Consider the following 25580-nt stretch of genomic DNA (forward strand, 5'->3'; position numbering starts at 1 on the left):
AATAAATAGATAGATTCATTGTAATAGTTGCCACAATGGTTTTAAAGAGTTTCCAGATACATTCAAAATCAATTTTTCACTGTGGTGAACAATGTTATTCTATTTACTCCAACTGCTTTTCACTGTCAGAGCAGTTCCTAGTTAGAAATTTCAAATGGAAAAACTCATTAGTAGTTAATCTCTAGGTATCGCCGGTCACGTCGAATTATTTGTTAATATATGAACGTGTACCAACTCATCACTCAGTGATTATTTCTAGAGAGAATCTTGAGTTCCATTCTCATTTTACCATTACAACTACTTTTATTCGGACATGTTTTGAACCGCCTAGTACATCGATCTCTCGAAGTGAAGATATAAAACGGTATAAAAGTTGAATTACTGACCTATTTGTTTAGTTTCTTACTATGACTCTTCCGACGAGTGGCATTACTTCTTGAGTGTTCTTAGTGGGTTATACGGAGTGGAAAGTGAGAAATATTCTTCAGCGCATGCATGACATCGATAAAAAAATTGGATTTTTGATTATTCTTAACGATGAAGGTTAGTATCAACGTTTGTAGTTTACAATTTTTAAGCGAATGAAAAAATCTTTCGTTTTCGAACCGAAAAATAATTATTTTAGCAGTTTAGGAAAATAGTCACGGATCTGAGAAGTGAAAAGTATTTCAAGAACAGTTGTTTATTATAAACCTTTTGGAGAGTTGACCACTATGTTAAACCTAAATCATTCTTAGGAACTGCATTTCCTTTTATTGAGTAGTTTGTTGTAAAGATTGTATCAAGTTTTTTATAATTTTCAATGGAATAGTCTTTCTGAAAACTTCTGAGAAAGAAAAAAGACAACTTGACTCCCTGATAGGTCTAAGCTCATGGTGTTTATTGAACACTATGATGTGGCCAAAATGTTTGACCAAAAGGTCTTCCGGTAAGAATTTCCATGAATTCACTGATTAAACAAAAAACAACAGTTTGTTAGTACCATTTGACAAGACTGTACATTGAAATGTTACAGTACCAGTTTGATAGATTATCAAAATCAGACTGAAGCCTATGGGCATCCAGAGAGGTGTTAATAATTAGGACAAATTTTAAATCATCTGAAAATAATAGTTCTTTGGCGTACCAGAAGCAATAAATAAATTGAACAATAAGGGAGCGAGGTGTGACCCCTGAGTTACAGAAGAGGTTACTTCGAATAACGTGAAGTAGTGATAATTTGCTCTAACCATTTGAGTCCTATTCGTAAGATAACTACTAATCCATTCCAATAGTACCCCACCTACACCATATCTGTTGAGCTTTTGGAGTAAGAGGTTATGGTTGACCCTGTCAAACGCTTTAGAGAAGTCAGTGTACAAAGAATCAATCTGGCAGCCCTTTTCCAAAGATTCCGACAGGAAGTGGAAATAGGTGAATTTAATTCAGTCGAAATAGTAATATTCGTTTTTAAAACTCAAAACCTAAAATTTCCTGTTCAATCAAGTCCTGTAGATTTTTTTAGGCAAATTCTCTCATAACATGATCAGTTGAGATGATGCCATTAGGATCAACCCGGTTAGACTCTCTTTCTCACAAGAGTTCCGTAGGTAGGTTTTTAGGCGCCTTAGTGTAGAAAATAACCTTTCCGGGGTACACGTGGTTACTGGTTGAGGCGACAAGATGTTCAACAACATATAAATAAATGTTGCACTCAACGGCCCGGACGGCCGGTCCGAAGAGCTTTTGCTCTGCCACAACAATTTCCATAGTTGAAATTCACCTTGTGTTTCGTCTAGTTCCACCAGGTTACATCACTAGGTCCTCTCTTGCGAATGGCGTTTTCTTCTCGTCACAGACTGTTGGTATAAGAGTGTACATAGCAGCAATCACTTTCTTGTGGTCAGTAAATCCTATTTTGAGCTGGGAAGTTGAGTCTTCTAATAGGTGTATTGCAACAGTAATACTATTCAGCGTTATTAGTATTTGGATTAGCGCGATGCTTCTATACTGATGTCAACCGTGAAAGCTTGATCTTGTCATTGACATTGGCCAACAAATCCTTTGCTTCTGTAAATGAACTTGAAAATAATTTTTCTATATTGGATCGAATATCTTTAAAGTGCGATATTCGTTCTGAATATGGACGACAGCTGTTATTAAGTCACAAAGAGGTGATACAGGACTTCGCATACTGTTGATGTTGCTCCAAATACCTTCGCCAAAAAAACAGAGTGATACCACGAATTCGCTGGCAAGAGCAGATCTGAGTAAAGAAGAAGCTTTGGTTGAGGTCTAAATATCCGGGTCTGTGCTGAATTGTTCTGAAGTCTCAATAATAGATTTAAAATGTTTTCAACAAGCCGTTATGATTTTCCACCCACCGCGTTTCACACATTGGTGTTAATTTCTGTTATGTTGCATCAGGAAAGTTGGCCCTAATGCGTGCCTGAAGGAAGCTTATTCGCTTTGGAAATGATCTCAAAAAATTTTAGATTGCTTTCACAGTTCCTATATAATTTCTTATAGGAAGTGCACTACATGAATGACAAAGGGCCAAGAACTCCAATGGACAAGAGAGCTCCGAGATATGATTTCCGTATTATTGCTTGTACGCCATTAACAGCACCTTTCATCACAGCTGCCCCATCGTACCCCTGTCCCACCATATTGTTGCAGTCAATCTCAAGGTTTTTCCGGGACGCCATGATCGTGTCAGCCAATGGTTGTGCAGTTGTATTATCCGTCCCAGAGGGGAGTCCGGACGTCCCCCCTTGGCACAGCCTTGGTTGACACGTCAATAAGAGTACTTTGACGACGCTACTGAAGATGACTGCCGCAGTTGCAGTTGAAACGTTTGAGATTATAACCAAAGAAGACCATGGTAAAACCCGAAAACCAACCAAAACACGGCTAAGTATAATGTTTTGGATTTTTTGATGGAGAGATAATTCTGCATTTGAATAGAATTGAACTTTATAAAATTAATGTATTCCTATTTCGCAAACTGCAGCAGGTCTTCGCTGCCTAACTTGGTGTCTTGAACAGTGGGTCACAAATCAGCACGAAGCGATACTCTTGCAACCATTTTTCACAAAGACCTATCCGAAAGGTGGACAATAGCAGCCTCTATCCTGAAAGGAAGTCATAGACATGAAATTTTTGAAGAAGTATCTGATCACACATGTTCGAACGATCTAAGTGTTACTTAGACTCTAGTTGTTTCCGGACAACTTGATATATATCTACATTTTGGTACTATGAACTTGAGAGTCATATCAAGTATCAGAATGATTTGAAAAATTTAAATTTCTGATTATTCTGGAAAGGAACTCGTATATTGAAAATTCACTAGAAGTGTTTCTGAAGAACTAACCGATATAAATTTTTTGCACCACTGAGGTTTTTTTTCTACTACTTGGGAGCCGTCTACCATCTTTTTCATGACACCGATTACAAAAAGCTTGTGCCCTGCCCTAGTTTGTACATGTTCCTTACTAGATGTATACCTTCTGTGATCCAATGCCTTACATTTCATTAGTTTGTTTGTATGTCTCCTCGACAGAGTCATCAGACTCATTATGATTTTACTTCAAAAAACTGGTTAAAGAAAACTGCACAAGAAAGGTGTTGAAGTGACTTCGGAATTCTAATAATAGTTGTGTAGAAATACTTTATAGATTGCAGTACTGTAAGAGAGAAAAGGACATAGAAAAAAAATCTGGAGCCTAATACTATATCAATTATTCGTACGGATATTTATAATAAAACATTTTTTCTGCATGAACAATTCATGGTCAAGTAGCTCTGTTCTTGTTTTATCTCACAAGTCTCAGAATAATGTTTGTATCTTAAATCGAACTCAAAACCATGTTTCATGTTCCCAACATCCACTGGAAAGTTAGATAGTGATCGTTATTTTTATCACCGTAAAGACTACAAATGTATTCAAAGGTCTGAAGCTTGCATTATTATTATTATTACTATTCATAGATACTATTTATAAAAATAACTTCATATGTTCAAGAAATATAATTATGGCTTACGAAAGGTTTATAAACTCATAAAATCATTAAGTATTCTTAAACTGTCCTAACACTTTCGTTCCCATATAAGTGTTTACCAAATGTGCATATCATATATCGATTTGAATGTTTCGTTACGAATGAATCGTATAGCTAATACACACTTAATTGGATTCAGAAAGGATATATACTGGGTGACCCAACAATATATATTTGTTGGATATATCGATACTGCAGTAAAAATATATTTTTTCAATATAACAACTCCTTTTCTTTTAGGGTTAGAATTGGAATTCTAACCCCAAAGAATATTATTGAAAAAGCAATGAGAGAAATTGCTTGCAGTGAAAGTTGAAAAATAATTTCAGAATTTCCAAATCAAATGTAGTGGGATCTTATCTACATAAGACAACCGCAGAAGTGACATTTTTACCATTAAAAAAATCTAATGAAAACCGGTAACTTTTTAGTTATTAAACTGTTTTCATTATCAACCATTATTGCTTAAAATAATGTTTTTCATCCCCTTCTTAGTGAGTCAACGAAATATGTTTTATCCAGTAAAGGCGTACACTCACTAAATCCAATGTATTTTTATTGGTAATTAAATAATCTATACTTTTTCGTAGTTAGAAACAATAGCTGATTGTGTACAGAGAACAGAATAAAAAAACAATTTTGACTATGTCTAGTTATACATTTATAATTTTTTTATGTCATTTTCTGATACATTTGTGAATTTTATACCGAACGGTATTAGTTTTCGAGAAATAAAGGTTTTGGCTTTCTACTTTTTCATCTTTTTACAAAAAATTAAGGATTTCCTACGTAATGAAGAAAGCAATCAATTTCAAAATAAATTCTCAGTTTGTAATAATACTCCAAGTGACTATATAGATAAACGGGGTTCAATGAATTTTTCTTGAGATAATGTTATACAGGGCGTTTCAAATTCGATCCTCACCATCAGGATCTCGGAAACTATAAGAGATATGAAGATGGTTGAATTGGGGCAAAGTTGCGCATTTACCTGACCCGTTGAGAAAGTTCTGAAATTCCGAGTACATCCGAAGACATCCGAAAAAAACAGAAATTTCGGAAAATGTTTTTTTCTGACTTTATTTTTCGAAGGATTCGAAAATAAATTGCACTTCCACATTGCCACTTTTTCCTGCTACATAGTGGTGTTTTCACTATCCGACGTTTCGTTTTCCGGCCCCCATCATCAATTTTATTTTTTCTTATGGGCGCTACATTGGATTCTTTCTGTTTTGAATAGAACCAGATGTATCCAATGATGTATCATAAGTTATCATTTTTTTTTTCTCGAAAAATTAGAGATATTGAAAAAAATTAATTCTTACCATAATAGGCTTTGATTTTGATGTTTTTAAATTTGACTTTTCATTTATTACACTCAATGACATTTTGTTATTTGACAAATCATTGAAATGGCTTTCACGAATGAAGAAAGAAGAGATATGAACAAATTTATTACAAATACGATATTAACATTGTTGGGACATCGGAAATGTATTCAAACGTGTATCCCGAAAGACGACAACCACATAGAACTATGTTGAAGTTATTGAATCAAAATCTCACAGAATTTGGTTCGTTTGAAAAGCCAATGAAAAAATACGGAGTATGAGGTAAATTAAACATTGTGTCCTTCGTTAGGAATCACACGTTAAAAGGTAAGAACTCGTTAGTCCTTAGCTCGCACAAGTTTTTCAACTTCTGAGAGTTGTCGTTCGTATGGGGGCGGCACCTGATTAACGGAAAAACATATTTTTCAAACAGATTTTTTTCCAATGAAAATAGAACTTTGAACAAATAACAATAATTAACTGAAATGTACCTAAAGACAAAAGTGAATCACTGCAAATGCTTAAAATGCTGGCATTGTTCATGATATACACAACTGTGCCCTTTTTCGAATATTATTCACTGCACGATTAATTTTCCTCTTCATCAATTTTCCGAACTCTCTAACAATGCTGTATTGAGGATCCTCAATATTTTGATCTTCTCTCTGGCCAAAAACTCTATTTTTCAGTGAACCTCATAAGAATGTATCCATAACACTTAAGTCTGGAGGCCTTGCTGGCCACACCACCGGCCCATTATTCCCTATCCATTTATCACCCAACCTTTCAGTCAGGTAATTAGATACTCGTCTGGTAGTGTGCGGTGGAGCACCATCATGTTGAAACCAGATGTTGTTATAGTTAGCCAAAGGTGGATCATCCAAATAATCTTCGAAAACCACATTTAAAACTGGTGATAGGTTTCTCTATTCAGAATCCTGTCAAATAAATAATAAGGACCTAAAATTCTATCTTTGTAAAATCCTGCCCACACGTTAATACTAAATCGCACTTGAGGTCGATGTTCTCGGAACAGCCTGGGGTTGTTTATGCCTCAAATGTGTTCCTTATTTCGGTTGAATATGCCACAATTCGTAAAAGTGCTTTCATCTTTCCAAATTACCTTTTCCACAAAAACAGAAAAGTCAGGTCTTCTTATTAGCCAAATACAAAATTCTAATCGCCTTTCAGGATCACCTGTATGCAATTTTTGAGATATGTGTATTTTGTAATATTCAAAACCACTTTTTTTGAGATGTCTCCAAGCACTTATATGAAAAATATTCATTTCGGAGGAAATTTGACGTGGAGATTTCCCCGGGTTCATGTTTATCTGCAAATTATTAATTTTTATTGAAAAGGATACAATGTCTAATTTATCTCATACATACCTCATTTATCACTTTTTTTTTAATTCCTGATCCATTCTGTCTACGTGTTTTTCCCCGGCTTTTCAAATGAACCAAACTCGGTGAGGTTTTGATCCAATAACTTGAACAACATAGTTCGATGTGAATGTCGTCTTTCGGAATACAAATTCAAATACATTTCCGATATCCTAACACTGTTCCTATCGTATTTGTATCATATCTCTTTTTTCTTCATTCGTGAAAGCCATTTCTCACCAAAATTTCAATCACTTGTATAATAAAAAAATGTGATTGAGTGTAACAAATTGAAAGTCAAATTTAGAAACATCAAAAGTCAAAGCCTATTATGATAAGAATTAATTTTTTCAATATCTCAACTTTCTCTAAAAAGTATGATAACTTATGATACCTCATTAAAAAATTAAAATCTGGTTCCATTCAAAACAGAAAAAATCCAATGTAGCGCCCATTAAAAAAAATTAAATTGATGATGGTGGCCGGAAGACGAAACGTCGGATAGCAAACCTGAAAACAACATCATGTAGCAGAGAAAGAGTGGCAATGTGGAAGTTCAATTTATTTTCGAATCCTTCGAAAAATGAAGCCAGAAAAAAAACTATTTTTCGAAAATTCTGTTTTTCCGGGTACCTCCGGATATACTTGGAATTTCAGAACTTTCTCAACGGTATATTGTTAGTCAGATGAATGCGCAACTTTGCCCCAATTCAACCATCTTTGCATCTCTCATACTTTCCGAGATCCTAATGGTAAAGATAGAATTTGAAACACCCTGTATATCTAATCTCAAATCGAATGGTACCTACTACCGATTCATCAGCTGTTGAAAAAAATTACAGTTGATTTTGTGAAGATATCTGAAAAATTATGTTTCACCAGTTTACATCAGTCCCCAATTGTTATCATAATTGGTTATTCTTTACATGACCAGTTCAAAAATTTCATAAATCCTTTTTTGGGTATTTCCACCTTCCACAATCTGAAAAATATAAAAATTTCAATGGTCAATAAAAAAACTGATTATCCCCCACAAAATATGACTTTCGTCCAATATTCATAAATACATAATTGCACACTGTCACAAAATATATATTTTTATATGTTCTACTCACAATAGGTCATTACTTTTCGACTACTAGATTTATGGTTTTAAAAATAATTTATTATACAGATTAAAAAAATACTTGAATACATTTTCTACTTCTAACGACTATTTCTGAATATGTAATTGGGGTATATGTAATAAGTAATTGAGGTATATATATTTTTATATTTTCTACTCACAATAGGTCATTACTTTTCGACTACTAGATTTATGGTTTTGAAAATAATTTATTATACAGATTAAAAAATACTTGAATACATTTTCTACTTCTAACGACTATTTCTGAATATGTAATTGAGGTATATGTAATATGTAATTGAGGTATATATATTTTTATATTTTCTACTCACAATAGGTCATTACTTTTCGACTACTAGATTTATGGTTTTGAAAATAATTCATTATACAGATTAAAAAAATACTTGAATACATTTTCTACTTCTAACGACTATTTCTGAATATGTAATTGAGGTAACCGCCCCCTCCATCTGCCCAATCTTAACCTACCCACATGCCCTGAAAACACAATGAAGCTGTCCACTCAAACTACTTGAACGTTTCTAGTAGCTGCAACACCAAGAGATTGTAGGAAAGACCAGAAGGGGGAGCATATGAGAAACTTCAAGTTAATTATGGTTATAGCTCACTGAAAATCACATATAATAATCCACTTACTAGGTATTTGAAATTTTCAACTCAGTTCGACATGCAACAACGATTTACAGAATAGCATTGAAATTAACCAACATTGGATATTCATTTCATTGTTCAAATTTCAATTCTAAAGAGTGTGCAAGTGACTAGAAACTGTCCTGGAAATGAATTAATTATATATTAACGTAAACATATGGAAATTACACAAAATAACATCATTTTCCATTAAAACATCGGTGAAAGTAAGAGATACAATGAAAGTTCCTGCATTGTTTTATTCAACTTTGATGAACCGTAATTTATTCAACTTTGATAAACCATAATCTTGGTAACATTGTCTTTGTCATTAGTTCGCGTCAGCAGCCAACGTTTATCTAGAAGGAAGAGAAAATCCATTCACAATAATATCTTCAATTTCACCCAACAATAAAATAAGTAAATAATTTATGTTAAACGGTTTATTGAAAAAAAATAATAATCATGTAGATAATGTACTAAAAGCTAAAAAATAATTCGGAAGGTCCTAGGTAGCAGTCATCACACCACTCTCCCCAGCAATCTACGGTATTCATCAGATCAAAAAATAATAGGATCGTTGGGTGTAGTATTTACATATTCACTCAGGTTACGCTACTCCCAACAATTATATTTTTTTCATCTGGTCAATACCGTAGATTGCTGAGGCGAGTGGTACGATGACTGCTACCTAGGACTTTCCAAATTATTTTTCACCTTCTAGTACATCACCTTTTTTTCAATGAAACCGTTTAAAATAATTTTTTTGCCTATTTTATTTTTGAGTTTTTTTATTTGTAATTTTTATCCACCCTGATACCACATAGTTCTCGACACGTTTCAACCTTTTACTTTAACTTGTATGTAACATTAACAAAATTAAGGTTCATCAAAGTTAAATTGAACAGTGAATTTGTAGGAAAAGGAATGTTTATAGAATATCTGACACTACCGATTCGTTAATAGAATATGTCATTTTCTGTGATTTTCAAGTGTTAATGTTGATAATATGAAATTTATTTCTGGGATAGTTCCTGGGCACTTTCACAAGCTTGAACATTCAAATTTGCACAATGAAGTTAATATCTATTATTAGGATATTTCAATGTTATTTTGTGAATATTTCTTTCATATCGGACTTTCTGAGTTACAAGTTTCAAAACGTTATTTTTGGTAAAATAGTTCAATTTGTTTATAACATTCTCGATATTGATATGTTTCTTATAAATTACTCCATTTGGGCTCTGCTATAATGCATAATGTTCTTGTAGGACCAAAGTAGGTACCCTGCATAAGAATTCCAAGTTTTCTAGATATCAGTCAGAAACCAATTTTTTTTATTTCAACATACCTATGGTTTTCAAATTTTAGATTGTCTACATATATCTCAAGAAATTTGTATTTGGGCAGTTTTCAATATTATGTAACATATAATACGTGTTTTGGAAGAATTTAATGTGAGACAAATTTTTTCAAAGAATTACTATCATCTCTGATGTCATTTTCTTGCGTTCGTGCATTTTTTCGTTCCATAATATGGTTGTGAATTTACCTATAAATATCAATATGCTGTAGGTAATTGATAGTTATTCATAGTTTCTCAGCTTCTCAGTAACTGAGGAAGCTACTGTTTAGCGAAATGCATCTTCAGTGAAGGTCAGTGTGATAATTGTTTCATTATTATGGATAGTGTTGTTGATTTCCATCTAATGATAGGCCAGTGTATCGATAATTCAATAAGGTCAATTGGATATTATTCTCCTCTGAAGCCATAGTGGGGAAGCTATGCCAGCAATATTTCTTCGGTTGATTTTTATTCAAAGCCGAAGTAAATGCTGTATATTTTTGTGAATATTATTTCGGTACTCAACTAATATATTATCAATTAATTCCAGATCATTCTTCTTATACTACTATCACTATGGACCCAACTTGGAGCGGAGTATCCAAGGTACAAAATCCGTGGACCACCCTATCCTCCCAGAATTCCAACATCGCAGCAGTTCATTAAAAAATGGCATCAACCGCCCCAGTATCCACCGAGAGGACATGTACGCAGACCTTTTCCACAAATGCCGCTCATGATGCACGACTCACATAAAATTCCAATGGGTATCCCACAAGCGCCACCACGACCAGTCGCCCTACCCGTCCGAACGTTCTGGAAGAATACGCAAGCCAGTCTGAAATTCATGCCGGAAAAGGTGTATAAGTCACAACCACCACCTCCTCCAGTGCTTCCAGAGAAACCATTTTTATCAGCTCCAAGTATAGCCATGCAAGTGAGTAAAAATAATCCACAACAAAATCGAATTCAATTTTATGACTGATTCAAGTCACACTTCAATGTGAGATTTTTACTGAACAGTTTACAGAACCGCAACACGTGTTTCGCTATAGAAAGTTTCATCATGCGTACTGAATAAATTCTACCTAATTAGTGCTTTATATAATACTATCGAACCGCCCTGGTTCCGCATAGGTGCAATGCTGATAATGAATATATTACAAAATGTCTTTATATACAAGATGCTTTCTTTAGGGGTTACTCTCATCAGGTTACCAGGTACCGCCGCAACGGCTATGTCCCTGCATTCTGAATCTGTAATATCTTCGAAAATAATCATTCAAATTACATGCTGTATTTTTATCATTGCACGTCTGCAACATAAAACGAACCTACATACAAAATTTCAGCCTTCGAAAATATTCCGGTATGCAGAAAAAAAATCTATTTAAAATCTTGTTTTTCCGTTAATCAGCTGTTGCCTCCATACGAACGACAACTCTCAGAAGTTGAGAAACTTGTGCGAACTAAGAACTAACGATGTCTTACCTTTCAATGTGTGATTTCTAACACTAATGAAAATAGTATATTGTGTAACAAGTGCGTGAAATCGACTTTTTTACACAAACGTGGAATTTGCGACACGAGCCCTCAGGCGAGTGTCGCAAACAACGCGAGTGTAAAAAAGTCTTCACGCACATGTTGCACACTATACTTTTTCTACCACCATACAGAGAAAATTAAGCACCATTAGTTTAAAGAGCTTTATTGAATTTCAGAATAATTAGTAAGTACCTATATTATAAAATTAACAATTAATTCTTATACTGAGATTATTATTTTTGGTTTTCATTCTGATGTGGAATAATAATGATTATTAATAGTAATATTGGAACCTGTGACCATTCCAAAACTTACACCTGCAGCATTTCATTTTTCTATTAATGTGTTTCTTGACTTGGAAGTTGAGATGATAGAAGTAGTGGCGATAGGGGCTGGGGAAATTTGATTTTGAGGCGATAAAATTTTATTTGCCACATCAATTTTCTGAGTAATTGAGTTTTCTATATAATGCTCTGCCACTGCAGAGGATTTCCAACCTCCATGTTTTTTTAAGGTAAGCAAATCGCCTCCAGCTTCTACTAATAACGTGGCGGATGACCGCGCCTAAAACAGTGGCCTGTATATTGTTCAGCATGAGGTAAATTTAGGTATTTTGCGATTACCGAAGGAACTTTACCAATTTTATTTATACCAACTATCTGGCAGGTACATTTTCCACCTTGATAATTAATAAATAAATTTTTTTCTGCGTATTTTTGCGGACGGAGTGCCGTATATTTTCGGTATAATTCAAGATGTTTCGTGATGGTAAATTTTCTTGAGATTTTGGTTTTTGTATCATGGACGTTTAGTATGAGTATTTTACCTAAATCTTTAATATCATCTAATTTCAGTTTATACAGTCCATCTCTTCTAAGAGCTCCAGCAAGTCCAAATATTAGTATAACCTAAAAGAAAAAGAAATTACAATATAGAAACTAAAAAAAGATTATGGCTGTCAGAAATCGAACCCAGGTCCTTGGGCGCGCGAGGCCGACGCACTACCGCTGAAACATTCGTAGTTACAAATATATGTGTGAAAACGCGATTCTCAACGCCCAATTTAAAATAATTTAGAAGATCATAGTTAGATATCACATTAACATAGTTTTAGATAATATATTTGATTTGGTCAACTATACTTATCAGGATCTACTTTATTTATAGATATTATTTTCTATTTATTTAATACTACCGAGAGACACTAAACTTACCTTGGTCAATAAAAATTTTTCGTCAGGAGCTTCTTGTATAAACTTCAGTATTTGTTCTTTCTCCAAAACTCTGGATTTTTTGGGAACGTATCCCTCACTCTTCCTTTTTAAAAAAGCACGTACCTATAGTCAATATTTATGTGTTTTTTAATGCTGATGGTACTTTTTAGCATTGAGAAATTACTCCAAAGTGTTGCTGCCTTAAAGTTCTTGTATAATTCTGACAAATATGCCAATATTACGTTTTCAGAAAATGAATTGATATTCTTTGTTTTCCTCCATGCCATGAATTTCTCATACGTATTTTCATACACGCTCAATGATTTTTGGGGTATTGAAGTCTTACTAGCCTCATTGGCTGCATCCATAACATCCGGCGGGGTACTTCGTATATCTGAATGATCAGAATCCATTATAATATAATGTTAAAATATTAATAATTAACTCTCAACAATGAGCTCACAACAATAATGATCAAGCTATTGTGACAGTTTATTTATGTTTTATTGCTGCTCTTAAACAAAAGATGCACTAAGGCCGCCTATCAGCGAAATATTCATGTATTAGGTCTTATGGACAGACTACAATGTATTTCTTATGAGTATATTTCACGCACTGGTAATAAAAACACTTGAATGTACCATGTTATTCTTATTGGTTTATTTCACGCCCTAGGGCGTAAAAATAATTTCACGCACAAAGGCGTGAAATTACATTTTACGATTCGTGAACGGTGTGTGAAAATACTATTTCACGTACGGGAGTAGAAAAAATAATTTTATTTTATGGAAGCCACATTTTCCCAGAGGCTGACGTCCCAGTTGAAATATCTAAAAATCCTTTCTCATTCCAAAGTAGGTACCCTGCATAAGAATTCCAAGTTTTCTAGATATCAGTCAGAAACCAATTTTTTTTTTATTTCAACATACCTATGGTTTTCAAATTTTAGATTGTCTACATATATCTCAAGAAATTTGTATTTGGGCAATGTTCAATATTATGTGACATATAATACGTGTTTTGGAAGAATTTAATGGGAGACAAATTTTTTTCAAAGAATTACTATCATCTCTGATGTCATTTTCTTGCGTTCGTGCATTTTTTCGTTCCTTAATATGGTTGTGAATTTACCTATAAATATCAATATACAGTAGGTAATTGATAGTTATTCATAGTTTCTCAGCTTCTCAGTAACTGAAGATAAAACGAACCTTCATACAAAATTTCAGCCTTCGAAAATATTCCGGTATGCAGAAAAAAAATCTATTTAAATTCTTGTTTTTCCGTTAATCAGCTGTTGCCTCAATAGGAACGACAACTCTCAGAAGTTGAGAAACTTGTGCGAGCTAAGGACTAACGATGTCTTACCGTTCAATGTGTAATTTCTAACACTAATGAAAAAATAATTTTATTTTATGGAAGCCCCATTTTCCCCGAGGCTGACGTCCCAGTTGAAATATCTAAAAATCCTTTCTCATTCTACATCTACAATATAAAACGAATCTACATACATAATTCTATCCTCCGAAAAATGCCGGTATAGAGAAACAGTCATGAAAAGGTAACTTAATTTTCACTTAACAACGCCCTTCGTGGTATTACCCAGGGGAGTAGTTGTTTTCTGATAGGCGTCAGTCCGTTCAACCTACTGTGTAGGTATATTCGAGACTGGCTTGAACGTTTAAAGTTCATTTCTTTAAAGATTTGTAACTTAATTTTATGAACGCTCCTTTTTTCCTGCGGCTGGCGCTCCAGTTGGAATATTCAAAAATTCTTCCTTACTGCACATCTACAACATAAAACGAACCTACGTATACATTTTGAGAGCTTGTGGCGATGGGGTGAAAATACTACTTCTGCACATATTGAAGCTTATCATCAAGTCAAATGTTTTTCCCAATTTGTGGAAAACTGCTATAACAACACCTATTTATAAGAGTGTTGAAAAATGTGAGATTGAAAATCAACGGCCAATCTTCATAATGTGTGCTCCGGCCAAGTTATTTGAGCAAATTATTTATACACGAATATTTCACAATGCAAAAATATATATCACGGAAGAACAGCACGGGTTTGTTAACAATAAATCAATCAATACCAATCTATTCATTTTTACTAATTATGCATATAATACACTAGAATTAAAGAGTTACCTCGATACTACATTCACGGATTTCAGAAAAGCTCTTGATAAAGTAGACGACGATGTTTTGTTATATATAATAAATAAAATTGGATTTTCTGAGAATTTATTGAAATTATTGAAAAGTTATTTACAAAATAGATACTTCTGTGTGAAACACAATGGTAACACATCAGGTAAATTTCATACTAACCCTGGTGTTCCTCAAGGATCTAACCTTGGACCACTATTATCTGTTCTATTCATAAATGATCTCCGTTCCATTTTAAAATTTTCTGAATGCTTGCTTTTAGCCGATGATCTGAAAATATATAAACAGATACAAACAGTTACGGATTGTGTTAATTTGCAGAGGGACATCGACAGTATTTATGAATGGAGCATCACAAACAAATTGAAATTCAATATTGACAAATGTAGAATCATCACAATATCTCGTTTGAAGGATTCTGTTATTTCTGATTATATAATGGATGGGAAAGTCCTCCACAGATGTTCTGAGGTTAGAGCTTTTGGAGTAACTCACAACAGTACTTTATCGTTCGCCAAACATATTCAAAATATTGTTGAATCGTCAAATCGAATGTTAGGATTCATTATTAGACAAACTCGGAACGTTACAAATAACAATATTATAAAATTATTATACTACTCACTTATGTGAGTAGTATAATAATTATACTCACTTATGTGAGTAGTATAATAATTATATAGTATGATCAGGTGAATATCGGTCCACAATCAATACAGTCGAGAAAATACAAAATGAATTGCTCAGGTATTCATGTTACAGAAAGTTTTCAGATCCAATCAACTTAGACATGCCTTTAAAGTTCTCTCTTCAGGAACTACGAGATCCCTCACCATGATGAATTTTTTGTATAATGTAATGAACAACAGGATACATGCTACAGGAATCCTATCATGACTGAGATTCAATGTCCCTTCCCGTAGACCTCGCAAAACTTATCCATTCAATATTCCGTTGGTGGTTACAATGAACAGATCCACACTCGTGGCCATGTCACGAGATTGGATTCTACCTCAAGGGAGTATTTCGTAGAGCAATATTAGATTATTTTTTAATAAATCTGTTTGATACGGTATACATATTTATTTTATTTAGTATTTTCATCTGTTCATGAATATGATTTTCTATCCTTAAGGTAATTTACATATATTATTATTATCCATTTTATTGCACAACCATATTCATTACCAGAGTACAAATAGTTCATTGCTATTCAGCCTCAACGTTTTTGAATAGGTACACAATTGACACCCGTGATTTATAATTATTGAAATGTGAGGATTATTTTATATTTATTATCCATGCGGGGGGGGGGTAGTTGAAATATTCGAAATTCCTTTCTAAGTGTGCATCTAGCAGAGATGATGAATGAGTGAGTGTTAAGTGAGATAACAACCTACCTACCTATTTATTTACTTATAATTTTACCAGAGGTTAGATTAAACGAACATTTAGTAATAAACTAATAAGGGGAAACAAACAAATTTAACAACGGGAAAGCATTCAATTGTATTTGGTCAATCAGTAAATTTTCAGAATTCTCAAATCTATTAGTTTCCAAACATTTGGATAGAATGAGTTTTAAACGTTTCTAAGGTGAGATTTGTTGAAACTGCTTACACGTGACTGATAAATCAGAATAGGAATCGTATTTCGTGTAAAAAAAAAATTATTTGTAAATTGCAAAGCGCTTTCGGCTGTTACGCCATCATCAGTGCGATACCTGCAAGTAAGTAATATTCAATTATATTTATTTTAATTTTAGATTGAACTTTAAATTCTTTTAATATTGTAGAATTACTTACTCGTCAAGTATATACAAGAAGATCCTGCTGTCTTAGGTTACAACAACTTTAATAAATGAATATGAACATGAACATCACAATAAGCAAACATTTGCACAAAATGTGAATATTTTTGTTTGGATATTAAAAAAAAATATTTTTAAAGAAAACCATGTCCAACGTGCAGAGTACGAGGAGGAAAAGAAAGTGAAAATTTTACATTGACATAAAGTCTTCAACTATTACAGAACATATTTGGTTTGACAAATGATATATTTTTAGTGACCACAGTACGTTAAGTTTTCCTTCTCGTATTCTGCACGTTGGAGATGGTTTTCTTTAAAAATATTTTTTTTAAATATTCAAATTTTGTGCAAATGTTTGTTCACGTTCATATCCACTCAGAGTGGTGTTTACTCAAGTTGTTGTATCTTAAGACAGGAGGATCTTCTCGTATATACTTAACGAGTAAGTAATTCTACAATTTATGATGCACTGTTTGGAACCTTTGGTGTAGTAATGAATATTACTGGAGTTTTTTCCCAACAGCAAATCGTTATTTTTAACACCTCGACACGTGTTTCGATCACCAAGTGATCATCTTCAAAGAGGAAATAATGAAGAAACGAGAATTGAAACTTTGTATGTTTTTTACCACTTATTTATGACTAACGTTACTGCAGTTTCGTCCTACAAGTACATTTTCAAACTCATACAATAAACTAACAATGGTTGATTACATTATCCCTTATAAAGTACCACTGTAGGTAATAATAGAGGTACTTAGCTTGATTGAGTACCTGAATTTTATTTACTAGTGACACTATGGATATACTAATTTGAAAACCGGTGAGTAAACTAAATCGATTTGATCATGTAACTGGTTGCACCCGCAATGTTTATGCTTGTAAATTTCCAAGGATTCCGAATAATTGAGTTTCCAACCCTTCCTTGCATACTGCACAATTTCCATATCGTTTAGATTCGGGAACTTTTGGTTGCATGCCAAGGAATGGTTTGAAAACGTCGGATCATTTTTACCTAGTCCAAAGGACCTTTTATGTTCAGCATACCATTTTTTGAAATTTCGATCACTTTGCCCCATATAAACACTATTACACTCCGCACACTTAAGCTCATCAACTCCAGATTTCTCCACTTTATCTTTGACATTGAAAAGGAAATAAGATAACCTGGCATGTGGTCTGAATTCCACTTCCACATTGTTTTTTTTTTTTTGAAGAAACATACAATTATCTATGTTCTTTTTCCAAAATATGTTAGAATTACACATTTCTTGATTTCTGGTTGTTTGACCTGGGGGTATATTTATTGATTTGTTCTTGTTTCGTCAATTCGTGATTTGTCACCTGCCCCAAAATTTCTTGTTTCGTTACCTGTACCTTTTTGACCTTTTCGCAGGTAATAATTTATTCCGCATTCGTCAACTGGGACTACTAGGGCCATATAAGTGCGTAATTTTCAAACTAATATTATAAAGAGGAAAGATATGATTTTTTGTTTGAAGAAGGCAAACTTTCCCAATTTCTAGACTTTATTTGGAATCGAATTGTTTAAACCATATTCAATTATTTTTAAAATAAAAATAAAAAATGCATAATAGAAGCCTCTTAATCACTAGCCCAGGTGCAAAGATGAGGTGACGAAACAAGAACACCTTAACCAGGTATATTTTGCAGTTGAAACAAGAATAAAATGGGTCATAACAGGTAAAATTTCCCTAGGAGACGAAACACGAATTGACGAAACAAAAAACTACCTATTAATCTGTAAGTGAATTTACGCCTTTGTTTTCTGACTAACTTCTGGATAGTATCTGCGTTGAAACTATTATTATGATCTATCTGTGTAATTATATCAATTTCCCTAGCTAGATTGTTAGCAGATAAAGGCAGTGAGAATGCTCTGTGCAACATTGAATTGTATAGGCTGCTAATTTATGACTGTCTGGATGGAAAAAATCGCTTGGGATGGTAATGTCTGTATAGCTAGGTTTTCTGAAAACATGGAACTCAAATTTATTCTGATTGTGTGTAATAGTCAGGTCTAAGAAATGTATCTATTTCTTTATCTGTGTTTCGAGTGTGAACTGAATATTGCTATTGAGATTATTCATGAATGTCATAAATTGGTTCAGCTGTCGTGTAGCTTCTGAAACAGGCAAGAATATCATCTACATATCTGTACCAAAAATGTATATTTTTTTACCCAGGTAGGAATTAACTATAGTGGTCTCCAAGCTGTTCATAAATATGTCTGCTAAAAGTGGACTGAGGGGTAGGTTGGTAAACCTGAATCCTGTTTATAAAATTTGTTGTTGAACTGTAGGTAGCTCTGATTAAGGCACACATCGGAAGCTGTTGAAATTTCAAAGAAAGTGATATGGTCTACTTTGGCTTGATCTAATATATCTAAAATGAGGGGCCTACATTCGTTGTACGTTATGTTGGAGAACATACTCTTTACATTGAATGAAACTAAAAATTGAATTATGATTATTCATAATTATTCGATCAAACAGTTGAAACATTGTTTAGATAGGTTTGGTTTACTAAATGTTTACTTTGCGAATGCATACTCCCACATTAGTTTCAACATAATGGCTTGGGGATGTGCAAAGGAATTTTCTAGAGTTTTCATCTCTCAAAAACGATTGATAAGATTGATATTCAACCTGGGGTACCAAGAAAGTTGTAGACCCGTTTTCAAAAGAGAACACTTGTTGACTGCACCCGCAATTTATATAATGAAATGTGTCATTTTTGTGCACTGGAACCTTGACTTGTATATAACGAACTTGAGCATTCACGGTCGTGATACTCGATATGCTACTGCTCTGAGGGTCCCTTCACATAAGAGGGATCATTTCAAAAATCTCCATTATATAATGCCATAAATTTTTATAACAGACTGCCACTTTCTATAAAGAGATTGAATTCTTCAACTTTGTTCAGTAAGAAAGTTAAAAACTTATTACTGGACAAATGTTACTACAGTCATAAGGAATATTTAGAGGATTCTTTCACACCTAACCTAACCTAACCTAACCTGAATTTGAACAAAATCAAGATTTCATGTATGAGGATATCCTTTTTAATAGATACTACTTTGACGAAATTATTCACTTGAAGGAAAGTAAAGTTTGTCGAAATATTGTAAACCTGATTCACTTGAGACACAATTGTTACTTCAAGAGAAAAAAGGTCAAACATTTTTGTATTCCATTCTTTTCACAATGAAGTATCCTATGAAACAGTCACAGATGCAAATCAACAATTCTTCGTTATATAATAGAAAATCAAGAAAATATAATAGTGTGAACTTTATCATACTTGATGGAAAACAAAATTTAGGAACTTTTCAATACATCATTGAAATATCAATAAGTAAAACTTATAGCGACAATAGTAACATGAATATTGTGAAAGTTATAATGTAATTCGGAAACCACACCTATGTTGATCAAATTAGGTTGTTCTGAAAGTTTATTTCGTTTTTATGACTCTTCTTTGAATACTCATTCAATTAAATTGAATCAGTGCACTTTTGCCAACGTAACACAAGTCGATCAATTCCGTCAGTATGAAAATTGAGTACTCGGGTACTGTAATCATGGTATTTTTTGATGGGTTTTCGCCTTCAAGAAGATCATGGATGGCTCATTGGTGTCCAACCAATGTCCTGATCGTTTTGGTTGCGCAAAAGCAAAAAAGAACAGACTCCGAAACGTAACAACTTCTGGCGATCGTTCAAATTGTGAGGCACCCACATTTCAAGCTTTCTGACCTTTTCAATTCGTTTTGAATCCTGCATGGGAGCTGACGCCCAGTAGTTCCGCCTACACACGCCAGTCTCCACCAGGATCCTCGAATCCTCTTCCTGGATTACTGTAGGTCGACCACTTTCGGGCTCATCTTTCAGACTGAAATGTCCGGATCGAAATTTTGCAAACAATCGTCAAAAAATGCGTTCATTAACACTAATCATTGCCAAAGGCGTGGTTAGTTTTGCGGGCTGCTTCTGCAGCGTTTTGGTTCAATTTGAATTCGTAGACAAGAATTGGCCTGAAATTTGGGAAAAAATGAACAGTATCAATGTACAGGGTGAGTCAACAAGATTCCCTCGGTCCATTGCTATTAGGGAAAACAATTTTTTTGATTGCTTTTGAATTGCTCAATTTTTTATCGCAGTTATATCGATAAATACTATCATTTAAAATTATTTTCCCGCATATTGGGTGATTCGGCCGAGCGTGGCCTGAATAGAACATCCAGTATATGAATACGTCGTTCGATTTCATATTTTTTTAGCTCTCTAAGGAATTTTTGTTTCCAAATTTCCATTGCGGCATTGCCAAGTTATTCCTTAAAAACTTGTTTTGCAGACAATGTTTTTAAATTCACTATCCGCATGTCAACAGCAATTGAGAGGATTTTTTTAGGAATAGTTAGTCAACATCACTATGATAATTTCTGGAAACTCAAGTTTCGGAAACAATCTATAGGGTGCTCGGTCAAGTTTCATTCATTTTCAAACAGACATAATTCAATTTTTTCAAATGGAGCACCCTGTATTTTTTCATTTATATGAGATGTTCCAAAATTTCACAACATTTTTTATCAGAGGTATTCTATACGGAAACCAGGTATTTTACAAATTCTACCCAATTTTTTTAATTGTTGAAACAACAAGAAATTCATTTATTTACGTTCACTTACTCATTTTTCACATTTTTTCAATGTGAACAAAAACGCCCAAATTTTTTATTGAATAGAGGAGTCCAAAGATGTTCAAAATGGCGACCATTTTCTGCAACATATAATGTTAGTCTTTTTTTAAACGAATTATCTACACGTTTCAGCATATCGTCTGAGATTTCCCTGAAAGCTATAGTGATTCTTCGATTAATGTCTTGTACAGATATTGGACAAATTTGGTAGACAATCCATTTTATATACCCCCATAAAAATCCATTTTGGTCAGGTCACATGATTTGGATGGCCATGCCACAGGCCCACCCCTACCTTTCCATTTTTGATTGAAATGATCGTTGAGGACTTCCCGTACCTCAGTTTTAAAATGTGGTGGTAAACTGTCTTGCTGTAGCCACATTCTAAGTTTCGTTCCATATGGAACCCCGTCCAATAAATTCGAAAACTTATGCCGAAGAAATCTTACATATCTTCTTTCAGTAAGATGCCTATCCAAAAAACATGGACAGATAACACTTTTTCCGAGAATTCCACCCCAGCGTTGGTCACATTCAGTGACCAACGCTGTTGATGGTTCAGGCAACGAACAAAATGGGGGTTTTCCGTTGCATAATAATGCATGTCATGCCGATTCACAGTTCCATTTTTATGACAAGTCGCTTCATCAGAAAATAACACGAAATCGAAAAAATCATTTTTCTGATTGATCTTTTCTGAGACTCATCAGCAAAATTGAACACGTTGTTCAAAATCTCTTCCTCGTCACTTTTACATCAATTGCATGTGGTAAAGATGAAATTTGCTTGCTCGTATCATTAGAGACACGCTCTTCATTTGTCACAGGGCAGACACGTTCGAACTTTTTATGATTGACATTACCAGTTCTTTCGAATCTTGTTTTTCGAGCTTGAAATGCCTTTCCGTCTGGTTGTCTTCTTTCGGGGAACTTTGTAAATCCTAAATGCAAGGAGGCAGTTTCCTCCACTTTTCCTCAAAGTATAGACCATTTGCATTGATGTCAGTCATGGATAACTGGGTTTTTAAAGAAAAAAGCAGTATTAATATTCTTTAGAATTTTTACGCATTACTTGATGGTATAAAAAATGTTAATGTACTAGCGATTAGTTTGAATGGGTATTCTAAAAACAAATTTGAGTAAGTGAACGTAAGAAAATACATTTATTTGTGGTTACGACAATTACTAAAACTTGGTATAATTTGTAAAATATCTGTTTTTCGTATAGTATACCTGTGATAAAAATTTAGTGAAATGTTGAAACATTTCATACAAATGAAAAAATACAGGGGTGTTTCATTTGAAAAAGTTGAATTATGTCTGTTTGAAAATGAATGATACTTGACCGATTTTACCGAGCACCCTATATATTGTTTCCCAAAGATCAGATTCCCGAAACTATCATACTGATGTTGACTAAGTATTCCCAAAAAAAATCTACTTAATTGCCGTAGACATGCAAGTGGTGAATTAAAAAAATATTGTCTGCGAAATAGGTTTTCCTGGAATAACAAAAATTCACAAGAGAGCTAAAAAAATATGGAATCGAATGACGTATACATATACTGGGTGTTCTATTTAAAAAATATAACTTTGGTTGACCATGCTCGGCTGAATCACCCAGTATGAGAGAAAATAATTTCAAAAGATAGTATTTATCGATACGATATGACTGCAAAAAAAATTGAGCAGTTCGAAAAAGTGTTTCCTCTGATAGCAATGGACCGAGGGAATCTTGTTCACTCACCCTGTATTTATTGAGATATGGAGCTACAAAAATACATGACATTAAAACATAAAAAACTTTTGAAACAACCTAATATATAAAAGAAAAGTTGAAAAATGACATACCAATATCTACTAAAAGAAACATTTATAAGACCAATTAAATCAACCTTTGATGAAATGATATCAGATTTACAAGTTTCAAACGAAATATATACTCATTTGCTGACAACTTTACAATCATTCATCTGAAACAAAATCCCTATAGATTTACTGAACAGAATTTATCATAATCTGAACATGTTTAGATATTGACAGAAAATATCTTATGTATTTGGTTTAGGATCAGAAAAAACTTTTTTTGAAATATAAGAAATGCATATAATAATGATAATAACCAATTTTACCACCTACGTATCTATCATGCTATTGACGGGACACCGGTGTCACCCTACGCCCCGGAGGATATTTTATCAGTTGTGGGGAATGAGAAGTGCCGAATTTATTGAAACTATTCTTTCCCTACCATCAGGCTCACACAAGCTAATAAGCCTGATGTAGTTCTTATTGTTATGAATTCTGGAGTTGAAAAATTGTTGTCGACAACATTTCAGAAAATATCAACAAGTATTTGTCTCTAGATCACATCCTCATTGAGGTCCTGAAGTTTCCATCGGGGTCATTAATTCTTATCGTTCCTGCATCAGCAGTCCCCCCTCAGAGCAAGATCTGTGAAGGTGGAACTTTTATTACGAGTTTTAAAAAACCAATACCTCGTAGGCATAAAATCAAGAAGTTTCGTGATCATTATTGCCACAATATAATGTTGACATCAAATTATTTTATTTTCAGGAACTGGACTACCATATACAGACCAATAACATTCCAACAACCTATACCAATCCCATCAAGCAGGTAGGAGAAAAGGGTCCAATACATACCATCCCAGCTCCCAATTTGAGTTTAAGAGATAAACCAATAATAGTGGAAGAAGTTCGGAATGAAATAAACTACCAACACCCTCCGACATATGTGAAGGTGGAGCAGAGTCATCAGTACCAAGTTACCGAACATCCAGAACCTAACCCTAGCCAGAAATTTTTCAGAGCACAGCAACAATATCAACAGATACAGCAGCAACACTTAGAACAACAACAATTACATCAGCAACAGTTACAGCAAAATCAGTTACAACAGCAACAGCAACAATTGCAGCAACTAGAGATTCAACAACAGATGCAGCTTCAACAAAGGCCTCCTATCCAACAAAATGCCCATAATCAATTTGAAAGTCAATCTCAATCATATCCTCCACAGAACACTCAACAGAATCCTCCCCAAGGAGACATTATTTTGAATAACAATTTGACTCCTCAGGAACTTTATCAGTTGATAGAATCTGCATACCCTAAAGAACAACAACAACAACAAACACAGCAGTTATCTGATTATCAAACACTTTTGTCACAGCAAATCTACCAACCCGAAGTGAGCCTATCTGATCATCTGCAAGAGTCAGAATCGGGTCAGGTAGCATTCCAACCAGAATATCATTCTTTCAACTACGACGAGCAGGCTCACCAAAAAAGCTTGTCCAAAAAGCAACTATCCTCTTTGGTTTCAACTAGTCATAATCTCCATACTGGGGCTGATGAGTTACAGTACGTTCCTGCTTCTAGAGGGTCAGCGGAGCAAATCGCTCAATCCGAAATTGTACAAAACTATTTTGAAAAACGTGCTGATGTCGTTGATAATGATGTCGAACCTGATGCTGAATCTTCTTCCAATAAACCAAAGGACAAAGAAGAGCAGACCCTGCTGAAATCATCTTATTATTCTTCCCTTCCAAGTAAGGAAGCAGCTGAAAGACTGGCACAGCTGCAGGCTGCGGGGAAAGTTAATAGTAACCTGATGAAAATTTCCACAAATTCACAAAACTCTGAGGAGCCCATAATCATACTTGACGAGTCCACAATAGACGATGAAGGTGATACAGAAGGGAATAGAACTGGAAACAATTCGAGAAGAGAGTCAGTGGAGTACGAAGAATATTCTGATGAAGATAATACTGCTTCAGACGAACCCAGTGAAGAATTCGGTCATAAAATACAGTCTAGGGAGAGACCGGAATGAAAATTTTTTGTTATTATTGTGACTGACAATTCTTTATTTATTTTATTTATTTCACTCTCTTGCCTGTTAATTTATTCATTACCAAAATGTTGTTTTCTATTAAAAAATTGTTACGAAAATCAAGCATTTCCATAAAAAAATTGAATCATCTCTCACCCATCCTAGATGATGCTATAGAAATATTTTTTTCAAATATTCGAACAAAATCAAATCGAAATTAGTCTAATAGTTTTTAGTTTTCACGTTGGCGGCATATTTAAAGGGCGGCAAATTTACCTCTTTTTCCATCTTCTATCTTGATTTATTCTGTCAGTGCATCACACTGTTTTTTTTAAGTGAAGCATGATTATGTTTAAAAAATTATTAATTCGATGA

General features: G+C 33.9%; 1 protein-coding gene across 1 annotated transcript; it reads left to right on the plus strand.

Annotated features, from left to right (window-relative positions):
• Nucleotides 1-275: 275 nt before the first annotated feature.
• LOC111508832 (uncharacterized) lies at nucleotides 276-25324 on the plus strand. The gene is made up of 3 exons (XM_023164449.2): nucleotides 276-543; nucleotides 10432-10818; nucleotides 23925-25324. Exons 1-3 carry the CDS (start codon nucleotides 538-540, stop codon nucleotides 25203-25205), a joined length of 1674 nt encoding a protein of 557 aa, XP_023020217.2. The 5' UTR covers nucleotides 276-537; the 3' UTR covers nucleotides 25206-25324.
• The last annotated feature ends 256 nt before the right edge of the window (nucleotides 25325-25580 follow it).

Source organism: Leptinotarsa decemlineata, unplaced genomic scaffold, assembly GCF_025532065.1.
Source record: "Leptinotarsa decemlineata unplaced genomic scaffold, Ldec_3_MD MMD2_tig00003308_RagTag_RagTag, whole genome shotgun sequence".
NCBI classification, from domain to species: Eukaryota; Metazoa; Arthropoda; class Insecta; order Coleoptera; family Chrysomelidae; genus Leptinotarsa; species Leptinotarsa decemlineata.